Source organism: Cygnus atratus, chromosome 23, assembly GCF_013377495.2.
Source record: "Cygnus atratus isolate AKBS03 ecotype Queensland, Australia chromosome 23, CAtr_DNAZoo_HiC_assembly, whole genome shotgun sequence".
In the NCBI taxonomy this organism is placed as follows: Eukaryota; Metazoa; Chordata; class Aves; order Anseriformes; family Anatidae; genus Cygnus; species Cygnus atratus.
The window spans coordinates 113,095-129,079 of NC_066384.1; the positions used below are offsets into that span (position 1 = coordinate 113,095).

General features: G+C 41.1%; 1 protein-coding gene across 2 annotated transcripts in view; it reads right to left on the reverse strand.

Moving 5' to 3' along the window:
- Nucleotides 1-7,491: 7,491 nt before the first annotated feature.
- MACO1 (macoilin 1) overlaps nucleotides 7,492-15,985 on the reverse strand; it is a 29,472-nt gene continuing 20,978 nt past the window's right edge. For both annotated transcript variants that reach the window (XM_035562253.2, XM_035562254.2), the window contains 5 exons: nucleotides 12,216-12,374; nucleotides 11,837-12,019; nucleotides 10,904-11,024; nucleotides 9,785-9,959; nucleotides 7,492-8,670 (listed from right to left, as the gene is read on the reverse strand). In XM_035562253.2, coding sequence (XP_035418146.1) covers nucleotides 8,468-8,670; nucleotides 9,785-9,959; nucleotides 10,904-11,024; nucleotides 11,837-12,019; nucleotides 12,216-12,374 — 841 coding nt within the window. In that variant the 3' untranslated portion in view covers nucleotides 7,492-8,467. The remainder of the gene's footprint in view (nucleotides 8,671-9,784; nucleotides 9,960-10,903; nucleotides 11,025-11,836; nucleotides 12,020-12,215; nucleotides 12,375-15,985) is intronic.

The following is a 15,985-nucleotide window of genomic DNA, read 5'->3' on the forward strand; positions in this document are numbered from 1 at the left end:
CGGCTCCCGGCCAGGTGCCTGCACGTCCCCGGAGGGCTTCCTGCTTGTCAGCATCTGCTGACTTCAGGCAGGCACCTTCACAATTAGTTCATTGATAAACAAGCCTGAGAAAACCGTCTGGCAGGTATCTGACACGTCAGTGATTTATTTCCCTTTTTCTGTATTTTGGCTAAATATATTCTCTCTAAATACATCACCATGCTCTGCTCCGTTCAGGCAGCAGCTTCTGCCTTGCTGCTTCCTTCCCATCCCTTCCTCTGCAGCAGTTTCACAGGGCAGGTACTGGCCAGCATCCTGAGAGGGAAGGCTTTGCTGCGTCCCTGCTGCTGCAGTCTGCACGTTGCTGCCCTGTTAATTCCCTTTCGAAGCGCCCAGTGCCTGCTCTCGCACACCCCAGGGGTTTGGCTGCACTGGGCTGTTCCTCCAGCTGTTAATGCGAAGAGCGTGGGGCACACAGCAGTGCTGCCATCCCCTGCTGAGCACTCCCAGCATTGGTGTCGATGTTCACCCATCACTTTGCCAGCAGTGCTGGCTCTGGTGGGAGCAGCAGAATGTATTTCTTCAGGTGCCACCGCAGTCAGAGAGTGAAAGACCATGACAGCATGACAGCAGCCTGGGAGAGAGGAGTCATCAAATCAAGGTCTCAAATGTGGCCATAATGTTGAAGCCAGCCTCCCTGAAAGTCATAATTTGAGTTTAAAATAGCCCTGCGAGGGTGAAAAATTACCAGTGTCATCTCTCCGCAAGGGAGGCAGGGCCTCGGGCTCTCAAAATCAGCTTTGTACTCATCAGCCTCCTATCGTGCCAGGAAGCCCAGGCCATCCTACCATCAAGAGCAGCCCACAGGCAGGTGGGCCGTACAGGCCAGGGAAGCAAAGTCAACTCTATTCATTCATATCCAAGGGCTGAGGATGGCACAGCAGTTTTTTTTTTGTTTTTTTTTTTTGAAACAGAATCACAGAATCGAAGGGGTTGAAAGGGACCTCAAAAGATCATCTGGTCCAACCCCCCTGCCAGAGCAGGCTCCTTAGAGCAGGCTGCCCAGGTAGGCGTCCAGACGTGCCTTGAATATCTCCAGAGAGGGAGACTCCACAACCTCCCTAGGCAGCCTGTTCCAGTGCTCTGTCACCCTCACCATGAAGTTCTTTCGCATGCTGGTGCGGAACTGCCTGTGCTCTATCTTGTGGCCATTACCCCTTGTCCTATCCCCACAAACCACTGAGAAGAGGTTGGCCAAATCCCTCTGTCTCCCACAACTCAGGTATTTATACACATTGATAAGATCCCCTCTCAGTCTTCTCTTCTCCAGGCTGAACAGATCCAGATCTTGCAACCTTTCCTCATAGGGAAGATGCTCCAGGCCCCGTATCATCTTTGTGGCCCTCCGCTGGACTCTTTCCAGGAGTTCCCTGTCTTTTTTGTACTGGGGAGCCCAGAACTGGACACAGTACTCCAGGTGAGGCCTGACCAGGGTGGAGTAGAGGGGGAGGATCACCTCCCTTGACCTGCTGGCCACGCTCCTTTTAATGCACGCCAGGATCCCACTGGCCCTCTTGGCCACGAGGGCACACTGCCGGCTCATGGTCAATCTGTCGTCCACCAGGACCCCCAGGTCCTTCTCCTCAGAGCTCCTCTCCAGCAGGTCGTCCCCCAGCCTGTACTGATACATCCGGTTGTTCCTTCCCAGGTGCAGGACTCTACACTTGCTCTTATTAAACCTCATTTGGTTTATTCCTGCCCATCCCTCCAGCCGGTCCAGGTCTCGCTGAATGGTGGCACAACCTTCTGGCGTGTCAGTCACTCCTCCCAGCTTCGTGTCATCGGCGTACTTGCTGAGGGCAGACACTATTCCCTCATCAAGGTCGTCGATGAAGATGTTGAACAAAACCGGACCCAGCACCGACCCCTGGGGAACACCGCTAGTCACAGGTCTCCAGCCAGACTCTACGCCACCGATCACCACCCTCTGAGCTCGGCCAGTCAGCCAGTTCTCAACCCACCTAACCGTCCACTCCTCTATCCCACACTTTCTCGGCTTTGCTATCAGGATGTCATGGGAGACAGTATTGAAAGCCTTGCTAAAGTCAAGGTAGATAACATCCACTGATCTGTCCCCATCTACCCAGCTGGTGATGTCATCATAGAAGGCAACGAGGTTGGTCGAGCATGACTTCCCCTTGGTAAATCCATGCTGACTACTCCTCATAACATTCTTCTCTTCCAATTGCTTGGAGATGACATCCAGAACGAGCAGTTCCAACACCTTTCCAGGGACAGAGGTGAGACTGACTGGCCTGTAGTTTCCCGGATCCTCCTTCTTGCCCTTCTTGAAGACCAGAGTGACATTGGCTATCCTCCAATCTTCAGGCACCTCTCCTGTTCTCCAGGACCTTTCAAAGATGATAGAGAGCGGTTCGGCGATCACTTCTGCCAAATCCCTTAGCACACATGGATGCATCCCATTGGGACCCATGGATTTGTGTGCGTTGAGCCCACTCAGGCGCTCCCCAACTACCCTCGGGTCAACTACAGAGGAGCCCTCCATTTCCCAGCCCCTTTCTCCCCCCACCAGGGTTGAGGAGTCCTGGGGGGGAGTCCTTGAAGCAAAGACTGAAGCAAAGAAAGCATTCAGTATCTCTGCCTTGGCATCTCCCGTTACCAGGACACCCCCCTCGTTCAGCAAGGGACCTACATTATCCCTAGTCTTCCTTTTACTGTTTACATACTCAAAAAAACACTTCTTATTATCTTTTATCTCTTTTGCAAGCCTCATCTCTAGGTGGGCCTTCTTTGTCGCGTCCCTGCAGGCCCTGACAACACTTCTATACTCTTCCCAAGAGGACAGGCCCTTTTTCCACATTTCATAGACCTTCCTCTTCCTTTTGATCTTATCGATTAGCTTCTTGCTCATCCACACAGGTTTCCTGCCCCCCTTCCCTGATTTCCTACTCTTAGGGATGCACCGATCCTGAGCTTGGAAGAAGTGCTGTTTAAATGTAGCCCAGCTCTCACAAGCACTCTTGCCTTCTAGCAACCTAGCCCAGGAGGTACTTCCAAGCAGGTCCCGGAAGAGGTCAAAGTTGGCTCTTCGAAAGTCCAGGGTAGCAATCCTGCTTTTAGCCTTACTTCTTCCACCAAGTTCCATCTTGAACTCCACCATCTCGTGGTCGCTGCATCCCAAGCTGCCCCCAACCTTCATATCCCTAACAAGCCCATCCCTGTTGATAAGGACAAGGTCCAGAAGCACCCCCCGCCTCGTCGGCTCCTCCACCACCTGCGTCAGAAAATTGTCTTCAACGCATTGTAGGAACCATTTCGACTGCTCGTGCCTGGCCGAGTTGCTTACCCAACAGATGTCTGGATAATTGAAGTCCCCCATGAGAACAAGCGCCCGTGATCGTGAGGCTACTACCAGCTCTTTGTAGAAGGCCTCATCGACCACATCCTCCTGATCTGGTGACCTGTAGTACACCCCCACAACAGTGTCTCCCATACCAGCCCACCCCTTAATTCTCACCCACAAGCTCTCCACTTGTCCTTCACCCTCTCCCAGGTGGAGCTGGGTACACTCTAATTGCTCCCTCACATAAGGGGAAACCCCACCCCCTTGCTTCCCCAGCCTGTCTTTCCTAAACAGGACATAGCCCTCCATGGCAGCGTTCCAGTCATGCGAGCTGTCCCAACCTTGCTTTCTTGCTAGCTGTGAGCCCAGTGTGTCTGACCTCCCCAGCCCTGCCGTCCTCTGCCCACGTGCTCTGCCCAGTCATTTCAGAAGGTTTTTTTCTTGGGGTTATTTAAACTTTTTAAACCTTTTAAATTATTCACCTTTATCAAAACTAAAATAATTCTTTTTGAGACAACTCTTTGAACTGCCATACTTAAAAACCAACCAACCAAACAAACAAAAACCACATGCAACATCAAAATATCCAGGATCTTAAAGTCTCCCATTCTTTATAGCTGAAACCTTTTCCTCAGTTTGACTCAAATGATGAAATGTGTTTGTGGGTGTATTCTGGGCTGCTGGGTTTTTGGCTGCTCCTGCTTTACTCCCCCAAAGGCTGGAGGTCTCTTTTAATGTCATACTTGGAATTAAGCATTGGGGTTTGGCACCCTGATGATGTGGCCACATGCTTTAGGGAGGTGAATACACGTAGCAAGGCAGCATGCTCTGTGGTACGGAAGCTCGAGGTGGAAGTCAGGGCTGGGAGCATGTGCTCAGTCCCTGACAGAGTGCAACGTCAGGCTTGGCAGAGTGCAAGGGATATCACAATATTGCTAACAGTTTATTTATTTCAAAAGAGTTGAATTAACATGAGCTGAAAAATAGCAATGAATTGTTTCAGTGACAGTTTTTTTTACATAAAAAACACACCAATGTGTATAACTCTCCAAGACGGCACTGGGTACAGCATCCTTCCCTTTCAGAGGCAAATCTTCCTCTAGAGAATAGCCCCATTGCTCAGGTGGGGATTTCTTAGGAAAGAGTGAGCAAAATGCATTTCTTGATCTTTATGTATTTCCTTTGAAAAAGCTTTCATCCTATTCTCATCCCCTAAAGCAAGCCCCTAGCAGATTCTCCATTCCCCCCTCATCTCACATCCTTTGCTGCTGTGAGCAACCTTTCTCTGCCACATTAGAGCAGGTGTGGATTAGGAAATTTATAGCACAGATGCAAAGGGAGTTTATTTGAACTCTCTGAAAAGCCACGATGACCTGGTGTGATCTTAGCATTAAGCTCAATTTAACGCATTCTTAATTATAACATATTTTCAGGTTTTCCTTAAGAAAATTCTGTGTTCCCACTTGTCTCTACCCAGCAGTACTGTCGGTGTCGTCTCTCCTGTCACATTACTGCATTTACGATGCTATTTCCAGCTGCTTCAGCCAAATTCAATATCTCCAGTGCTGTCTCACTAGAGTCAGACTTTATTATTGCTAGTGTTGCTTTGTGTTCAAATTGTACCAGAACATTAAATTCAAGGTGTAGACAGGAACAAAGCCATCAAGGCTATGTAGATGTAAAATAACATATGGACAGTGCTTTGCTGCTCTGGTTGTGCAGATTTTGAAGCTAATAATAATTCTAAACATCTCTTTTCATCTTATTTAATCTTTATAATCTCCTTACCCTCCAGTCCAGATTTTATTTGCGTGCTGAGATTGCTCCTTGTAGCTGTACGTCTCTGCTAGATCTGTACATACTGCACATTGCCTTTGGGGAGGTGTACCCAGCTGTCCAGACACAGACTTTATTAGGGATTTCTGTCCCAACAAAATGTCCTTCGTCCTTCCCACGAAGAGGGGGCAGGCAGGGCTATGACTGTTTGGAAAATGCTGGTACATAAAAAATAATAATAATTTTAAAAAAGCATTTAATGGTGAGTGCATGCAGAGACCAGAGACCATTTTATTCCCAGTTTTACTCTGGATGTGCTTTGTAGCTTTTGGAATGGTTAGTTCTTACAAGTATTGCTGTTTTATGCACAGCTTCTAGGGTTATGTTATCAGATTAAAAGTCTTCATTTCCATGAAAAAATTTAGGTCTCTAGATTTCTGCGGTAAAAATTATGAAAATTGGAAGTTCAGAAAGCCAGACAGAAAGCACAATAATCATCTGACTTTTTTTTTTCCTTTTCCCTTTATTTATTTATTTTTCATATTCAGACTCAGGGGAGGAGCTGACTAGGGGTTTTTTGAGCTTTAAATAGCAATGCTGGAATCTGGTCACGTGGCTGATAAGCTTGGCTCTCCAAAGGCAGAGCGCTCAGATCTCAGCTGATCACAAAGGGAACAGCAGGCACTGACCTCTCTAAAAAGCCACCAAATCCTCTTCTGGAAAAGAGCCTTGGCTTTTGCTGGCCTCTCATTCTTTTTATTTTATTTTATTTTATTCATTTATTTTTTTTTCCTTCCAATTGCAAAGCAAAATCCATTTCTGATTTGGAAGTGTTTTGAGATCCCTGTGTGAGAGGTGCGGCACTCAGCAGGGATAATCAGCCCCCTTCTCTCACCCTCAAGCAGAGCAACTGCAGCAACTGCAGGTCGCAACAGGAACTCGGCCAACCACAAATCTAACCATGCTACGCTGGGGAACAGCATTACAGGGAGCAGGAGTTTGACCAAAAATGCTCTTCAACCTGGGAGACAGATCATCCTTGTACTATTTGGGAATTCAGACGGACAATCCCTCTGGCCTTTTATTCACTAAACTGTGTGCATGTCGGGTTTCAGACAATATACTTTCACAGGTATACCTGCTAAATCAGTTTGGAGTCCAGCTTCCTTTTCCTGCAGCTGCTGGTTTCCCGACCATAAGGCAGAGCTACATCCATCCATACCCCTGAACTGTTCTCCTGAAGACTGCTTGTACCTTCACTGTCTTTCAGCTATGCCTCAGCACCTTGTTGCTGAATGTCATTCTGCTTTCATTTGTACTGAATCAATTATTTTTTTTTTTGGAAAACTATGTACTTTGAAACCTACTAGGTACAACAAACCAGAATATGGGTATTGATATTTTCACCATAATAACTTCAAAGAAGAAAGATAACTGTTCTTAAGACAGAAGATGTTAGAATAACGATCTCCACGGGGCAGGGATTATCATGCTTCTCATGAATACCTTTGGCACACGGCAGGGATCTCCATTCTGACTGGCCTAAGAAAACCTGCACCACTGCAAATGATACAGACTGACCCTGGGCCTTGTCCTCTAGCACTAAGACCAGCAGGAGCTTTACTAACGCAAAAGGAAGCCAGACTGGTCCCTTTGGTTCCTTTTAGCTCTGGCACTGCACTGAGACAGCAGCCAAAGTAGGCAGCAACATGGGGGAACCTCAACACAAAAACTCAGTGACACTATTTCATGTTTTGCACAAAGATGAAAAAACTATGACATTTCTGAGTAACACTTTTATGGTGACAATTACACAAGATGATTCAAAAATGCAAATGACAGCAACATGCACACCTGGCTAAAGCTGTTTTATCCCAAAAAGATATCTGTGAGTAAAATTATGAAACTTTAACACTTCTACTGACTTGTGTACTAGTTCATTTTTTTTTAATTGAGGCATACATGCCAAATAGCATGAAACTTGAAAGAAATAAGGTTTTTGGTGTTTGTTGTTGTTGTTTTTTTTTTTTTTTGAGAAGAACTTTGTTTTTCCAGAGTCCACTGCATGTTTGCAAAATCATAATGCTGGGTTTATAATTCTACTAGTTCTCAAGACATTTTTGCTTCCCATCTCTCCACAATCCCCACCCTCAAAAAACTGAAACACTTCAGAAGTTGCCAGTGCAAACACTTTCTATCAGCGTATATTATACATTTGACTTCAAGCCTTTGTGCAATTTATGAATTTCTGTTAAAAACTCTTAAAAAACTCCTTGGCACAAAAGCTGAAAAATATTCTGCTCCATTCGAACTGTCAAACACAAGGTGATGTAGAGTGTAAATCATGGTAGAATAAAATAATAATAATAAAAAAAAACCAGAACTGCAGCTTTTATTAGCCAGCTTTACAGTCTCTTGTATACAGTACATTGCACAATTCCGCCTTCACAATAACGCTTCCTGTATTAATATTGTGCCTTCCATGATGCTGTATAATCAAGGCAAGTTACAGAACACTGCTGAGTTTATATCAAAATAAACAGAAGATGTAACTTTGGTTTATAATGAACATCCAAATTACCAAGTACAATTTGCAGTAGACTGTAATGAGCTTGATATATAAGCTAGATGACAGTGAAGGGGGGAAAAATAGTTTAAACTATCAAGTTTCCTCTTGAAATGTCTTTTCCCAAGGCACTGTGAAGAAGACTGTTAGCAATTATCAATCACTAGAAACACCAATGGGAATATAAATATTTCACACAACAACCACCATCATATCATCCTCTATTCTCTTCTTCTTTTGCTTAAACAATGCCCCTAAAATTTGTTTGGTCCTTTGAGGGGGTAACCAAATTATCTTCTGAAACATCATGTATTTTTATTTAATACGTCTATAAATCAAAGCTTTGATAGATTATTTAACCCTTTCACTGTAAAAACTAAAGGCTTTACCTCACTATTTCTCAATGAATCTGATTTGCAAATTCAACTTGATTGTTTAAAAAAAAAAAAAGAAGAAAGGGTTCAAAATCAAGCAAAGCCCTGTATTTTTCAAGAGGAAACCATGCAGGAGTACATAAGAAGGCAAAATTGGCTATTTGAAATCCAAGAATCATTTTTAATGCGTTGGGCAAGGAAAATAAATCACAAATGTTCTGTGAGGTTTTCTAAAAATTTACAAGAAAAACTGATGGGCAGTTCTAGTCAATCCAGATGTTCTTTGTTCCTGTTTTAAATGACAACGAATACAGTCTCACACAATACAATTTCATCTTGACTGCAAGAGACACTCCTGTGTGAAGCCTTCAGCATGACAAAATTACTGGGCAAAAAGAAAATTGGCATTCATTTCTTCATGGGCTGATAAACAGAGGCATTGGGATCAAGTCCAGAAGGGCTGGTCTCCACAAATTTGGAAGAGTAATGTGGGGAAACAGGACTCAGAGTGCTGGTGGCCGCAGTGTATGTTATGCTGGGCATTACTGCCATAACTTCTGCAATCTTCTGTTTTAGGTCCTTGATTTCCTGATCTTTTTGAATGATTTGCCCTGAAAAAACAAATTGAATCGCTTAAAACCAGCTATATGTTTTTGCCCTCCACCATTTACCTAAAACACCCAGAAGACATTCAGCTTTTTGATATTATATACCAGTGAAAGCAAAACTCATGTAACTGCCAGTGTGTGTTGGTGAGTTACGTTTAATTATCTCTAGTTACCACATAACACTAGTAGACGCAGCACTTGTATTAGATATTGCATTGTTTGGATTCACAGCTGCACAATACCAAAATATTATTTCTATGGCTCAACTTTTTTCTGCACTTTCCAATCCATATTTTACAAGCACCTCGCAGAAGCTTATTAAATGTGTTATTTTCCTTATTTTCAAAACTGTCCTATTCTCACCATTTTTCAAAACTCCCTTTGTGGACACTGACAAAATCATTACATCAATTTATGTAACTATGTAAAGAGAAACACCAATGAAATGAGAACAAAAGACATTCTTCCTCTAATCAAATTTTCCTGCAACCAAACAAACTTCTGCAAGGAAATCAAATGGATGCTAAATCAAAAGGTTATTTAATTTTCCTTCACAGTTTGCACGGCTGAACAAAGGACAGTCTGGCCAGAGTTTTTATACTGGCTTAACGCTCCCTCTGGTGGCTCTAGTGGCAGCCAAACACGGATGCCAGCGTCAGCTGCTTACCCCATGGTATGAAGTATAAGACACCTTTTTATTTTTATTTTTATTTTTTTTTTCCCCACATTTAGGTTGAATTTATTTCAGGAATATCAACATGTTATTAAGATTCCATGCAAGGGCTTAATAGATGGCAGCTACTATTTTATCTTCTACCTCTTTAAAAGAAGTTCTTCAGGCTTTAGGGTAATGGTTCATAAAAATGCAGAAAAATCATCAAAAAATAAAACAAAACACCGTCTTGATATTTATCAGCTTAGTTCAATAACCTGGGGAAATTAAATCAACTGGAAAGCTTAGGCTCACATTCAAAATGATGTATAAGATAAAATCCCACTGAAAGCTTTCCTGAGTGTGGACTGCAGCCCACCCCTACATAAAAAGGCAGGATATTTCTGTCATGTTTTCACCATTTCATTCTATACTACTGAGTTGAATTAAACTATCCCATATTACCTTGGGCAATCTCAAGCTGCCGTTTTGCATCTCCTAATGCAGAGAATAGATCCAACTTGATTCTTGTCTCTGCGCTCAGGCTGTTCTCTAAGTGCTGTGTTTTATCCTGCATGGCTGAAAGAGCTGACATTAACACCTCCGTATCCTTCTCATTTTCCTTGTACTTCCGCAGTTCCTGTAGGAGTAATTGGGACAAATGTTATTCATCTAGACTTCACACCTGAGATACACTGAGAAGTCTTTCTCTTCCTCACAGCTCACCACTACTGGGCTTGGTATTAATACTGTAAAATTAAGATGACGGTTAATTGAGGACACTGTAATATTACCTCCAGTAACACATGACCATCACACAAGTGATTAAAGCCATATCGTACAAAGAATAATTTCAGCACCGTGAGCAAGTACCACTCATTCTGCTTCTCAGCCCTCTATGATCTGTATCATTGAGACCCCCCCTCCCCGAAATCCCCCTCATCACTTCCAAGAGCCAGCTGAGAAGCTGCATGGTACTCTTGTGGAAGCACAAAGAGCTAAGTTGTGGAATATGAAAACATTTCCCTCAAGGAAAATGGCTAGAATGGTGACTAACCTCTTGCTAGAGAGTTAAAAGTGATACTAAACAAACACCACATTTTAAGCTATTTCGACTGTGTGATGAGAGGCATTTATCTCAGCATACTTCCCACACTGAACCTAACTGTGCTGAATATCCAAGCACCTTCACCAAAAAATCCAAGCCTGGCTAGTGATTAGGACTACATTGAGTAAGCAATCCTACTTGCCAACAATGAAATTTATAATGATGTGGACTGGCTACAAGCTCCTCACATTATAGGAAAGATGCTGTGGAAATTATATTCTCCTCAGTCTATCCAGACCATTGGTTCTGAGAAAAAAAAATCTAAATCATTTAAATAATTGAGTGGTATGGAAATGAGACGATTAACACTGCTTATACCCATATTCTTACAAACCCTGATATCAGACAAGGAAGAAAAACATCTGAAGAGAGTAATACTTAAAGGCGTTGATTGCCTCTTATGGATATCCACCAGTTTCAGGGGTCTGAAAGCACTCATTGTGAGCTGATCTAAGCCCCTGGTACTTTCTTGTTACCTGAACTTTCATTTCTAGTTCTCGTATCTGATCTTCTTTCAGCTTTATGTCAATTGTTAGCTTCTTGCACTCTGTCTCCAGCTCTCGGATACGATTCCGTAAAGTTTCAGTACATTCTCCTCTGTAGGAAAAACATTAAAAGAGAAGACTGTGAAAAAAAAAGAATGTGGCTGACAATCCTGAATTGTTTATAACATGAAAAATTAATATAAATATTGAAGGATACAAAGAGGAAGCTAACTTTGTTCTTTTCAGCAAGAGAATTTCCCTTAGGGCAACAATGCAACAAGCTGCCAAGAGTTACCCAATGTTATGCCTCAAGTACTAGGAAATTGCTTGGGACATTTATGAACTATGGAGAATAGAAAAGCAGAAATGATTATTTTTAGACATTAGGAACACTGCAGTCATCTGTACTTCTGCCATGCTTTCATCTTGAAAAGCTTTACATCTATACACCTACATTACTACTGAAACATCACTGTGCTGAGCACTGGTAGTCACTGGCTAGATTAGAATATTTTTGAGATTTGAGATAAAGACAGAATTTTTGCCAAAAGGACACTGCACAAAACCTTCATTCACAGTCCCCACATGAAATGGAATATTCCTCTTAAGAAGACTAATCCACAGGGCACAATAGCCCTCTGTTAACACAATCAATGTAGAGCCAATAATTTAGAGTGTATTCATCATCCTGTAAATTTAACAGATATGAGTACTTAGACTGAACTTAATGGAAGGTGACCTCCCCATCCTCCCACTGTCTTAACACAAACAAACCTCAACAAAAATAAAGCTTTTTTTTTTTTTTAAAGTCAAATACAAACCACTCCTTTATGTACACAATGGTAAAAAATGCATCTCAGTGACAACAGCTACATTTCAGACATTTTCTGGAGCTGAGGTTGCTTCTACATTAGAACCAACTACCTTGTAGCAGCAGCAAATGCAACAGCACGTGCAGCAGTTGCTTCTTCCAACTTCTTTCTTTTCTTTTCTTCCATTAATTGTTTTTCTACAAAGGCTCTTGCCTCTTGCTCTGCCTTTAGTTTCTTCTCCAACTGGCTGATCATTTGCTTGTCTTTTTGTTTCATTTGTACAGCGTTGTGCAATCTGGAAGGTAACAGGTATGGAATTTAACAGAGGACTTCATTTACTAAAAATAAATTCCAGTCACTAGTCTCAAGTGAGTCTTGCTTTACTTGCAGGCATGCACCTTAAATTTTGTAGAATTTTAACATAACAACTTCCCCTCTAGTAAACTACAGTCATCAGCAACTAATTTACACAGATTTGCAGAAACACATACTTGTTCTGGAGCAGTTCATTTTCTTGCCGTAGCTGTCCAATTTCAGATCGAATTCCCCGCTCTGTGTTAGTCAAAGAACTGATCTGACTACGTAGCTCCTGTTCGATCTGCCTGCTTGCTTGCAGGTCAGCCTTTAACTTTTTAATATCTTGTTCCAACCTAAGATAGACAATTTTAGAAGACAATTTCAACTTCCCAGATACACAAAGGTTCAAGCACATTATATAAAAATAAGCACAGAGTAAACATCATACTATCTGCCCCCCAAACCCTCCTTACTTAAAATAAACAACTCAGAAATTATGTCTCTCTTTGTTGAATAATCTTTATGTTACTATACATCTATAACTGTATGTATAGCTATACACACAATTCATAACTCCCCACAGGAATTTAGCTTTTCTCCATGCACTGCACTGCAACGTTGTAAAACATCCTATGGAACTATATTTTTCCCTCAAAGTAGAAATAAAACTGATGGGAAATTGAAATTGAGAAACTGTAAATGCTGACAGATGAACAGATGAACTAATTTTACTTTTCTCAAATTGTTAGCAATAGCTGAGCTATGGAGTGCACTTGTGAGTTCTCACTAAACATTTTTTCTTTCTTGAAGTACAAGATGTACACTTTAAACAAAAAGTACGAGTTAAGTTATCCACAATTCAGAAGTCAGCAAATTTAGTTTTAATTCCTCCTGAACAGAGCAGAGACCATCTGCTACACACTTATTGTAGCTTTAGAAAGTTTTGAAGGCTCATGAAAGCTTATTAATTAAAATATTTTCATCCAGAATTGGTTAAATAAAGCACCAGTTTCTGAAGAGAGTCACCCAGCTCACCTTCATTTTCCCCCACATTTTTAAAATGAGATTATTGGTTCTTAGAATAAAAAAAAAATACAACAATCAAATCATGTTCTACAAGCACTGTAACAAACTCTTTTTGTATGCCTCTCAGTCATTCATGTGCTATCCTCATTTTCCCTGTCAGTTATCAATTTAAGTTTTTTAATGGTTATAAAGAAGAAAGATGTTTTTATTTCCTGAAGTTCCACAGACTTAATGGTAGTTGAACATTAAGATTTGGGGAAAATAGTCACAAAAGCCAGTATGAACTGCTCTTAGTGACATTCAATACTCCAGATTAAAGGTTATAGCTCTTTGTCTTCCTAATGAGACACTTTGCTCTTTTGGGCTTCAGTGCAGGAAAATCTCAGCCTAAAATGCTAGTGTGCGATGTGACAGCACAAGGCATAAGACCATCCTCTTTGAATGAATCAAGAGGTTAAATGTGGAATCATTGAACTTTTGGAATTTCATAGAAGAGTATCTATAACAGGCTGAAACTCAACCAAAGAGGTCTACTGGGATAAACTAACAGCAAAAAGCAGCCTATTAAGGATCATGGTCTACAATACATTTCTCTAACTCAAATGCTCAGATCCTACATTCTACAGCTGTACTACACTGTCCCTCGAGCTTACCTCTAGGGCAGTAGAACTAGAAAGTATAGATGAATTTCTTTTAATATAGTATAAATCAGGGCCAAAGTATATGTAAAAAACAAACAAAAAAAAACCTTACTAGGCAAATAGTAATTGTACTAAGCAAATGAACATTTCATAATGAAGACCATAAATCACTTCAACATCTTGTACTCTGTTGTAGGAGAAAAAGAATTTGAAAACATTACCAAAGGTTCATTCATCCATTTAACCATCACACACAAGCCAAAAATGGAAAATCCACCAGCAGATGATATTAAGTATGAATTTTCACGGGGGTCTGTATGTTCAGTGTGTTAGGTGGTAGAGCTGGACAGTCACTGGGTGACAGTGTAACAGTTCAATTTAAATCTTCTAATAAACAGAGACTAAGTGTTTTGCAAAGAGCAAAATTATTAATGTTGTAGGAAGCATTAACTGTTGTATATCAACAACTGATTGGTTTCAACATACGTTTTCATAAATATTAACAATGGTTTATAAAAGCTATGCACATAAATCACATGCACATACTTTATATTGACAAGTATCCATAAACAATTTCAATATACGACTCTACAATAAAGTGGTAACAGTGAAAATAAGACAGCTGTAAACACCATTCTGCCTATATCCACAACTATGTCAAACTTGCTCAAATATGATACATCTGGATTTATTACAGATATTTAGAAACCCAGAAAAAGAGGCCCTGATTAAGTAATGCCTGAATAAGTCAGGAGTTGGCACACTACAAGCTGAATTAGTATTTTTGGTAACAGGGTATTCACAACTATTCCAACTTAAGCCACCTGGTTCACAGCTTTTGTGACAGTTTCAGTGAGGGCTCTGTACCTGCAAAGCTCACAGGACTGGTCCAGACTGCGCTGTAAAGAAAGTGGAAACCTCTGTGATCTGTAGAGCGCACACAAAGGTGAGCAGAAAGGATGCCTACTCTCAAAAATACAATCAAATACCATAGCAGACATTTTCCTGCAATTTATAGAGCAAATGAATGTTCCTGGCTATCCAAAATGAATTAGGAAGCTATTAATCCATCAGAATGTAAGAACCAAATGTGTCCTAGATGGCTTTTCTCATCAGGACATCAGACCTGCCAAAATTAGATACAATTTCATTTAAAAAAAAGGCATACAGTTTCCCCTCCGAAATATGTACTTTTTGCATTCTCTGATGTTAACTGTATGCTCATCCACCTTATAAAGTCTAGTCAAACATTTTTAGCCTAAATTTCTGCTGTAAAAGAGGAGGTAAAAGTTCTTCTCTGTATACAGAGAGGTCATCCATCATTTTCAGGGAAATACAAGGAGATTAAAAGAAAAACAAAACAAAATAAAACAGCCACTTCTCTGTTGCCCCGTTTCTAAAATGGAAGTACTTCATCAGGGTAAAACGATACAATTTCATAAAAAAAAAAAAAAAAAAGCTTTGCTGCTGCAAGCACAGATTGGTGAGAGTTTTCCTTCTTCCTCCCTGTAATAGTCTGTATCACTTGTTATAGTGAGAAATGACACAATAAGTGACACAAAATGACAAAATAACACTATTATTATTTCTACTAATTCATTTTCTGCTTAAGTCTCTTATTTCTAGGCCTATTGGAAAAATATTCTTTCCTATTTACAAAGGGGGACAATTCGAGTTCTAGAAGATATTTTTCTCTGTTGCTGTACAAACTACAAGTAATTTTGAAGCACAATTGTTTTTAAAATGAAGATTCAGTTGTGGATTATTACATTGGGCTGTTTATACAACCAAGGTCAATTTCTTTCAGTTTGTCATCACTATAAGCGCAAATTTATGGATTTTCTTTCTTTTAGCACCACTGCCTATCTTTACTGATCTCAGTAATGAAGAAGATCAATCAACAATCACCTGCAGGACAGAGCATTTTTCCAAATGCTTCTTGGAAGACTGATGGACCAACTTAATGACAATTCAGGTTGAGTTAATACTTCTAAGTATTGATAACTGTTTGATGAATAGCATACCCTTGCTTACTCAATTAACTCATCTCCATAATCATCTGGTAATTGCACACAAATTAAAAACAATCTGTATTTATATTATTTACCTAAAGTTTTAAATCACCCAGAGGGCACTTGAGAGCTTCTCTAAGAGATACATTTTTTTAAAATTTGTTCTCTTCTTGCCCAATCTGTTGGCATAAGCCACAGGCATCCACTGAAGGGAACCTACTTCTTTGAAGTTGCCGATGTGATCACATAGCACTGAGGTTCTCCTGCTGTCAGTACCAGACTACT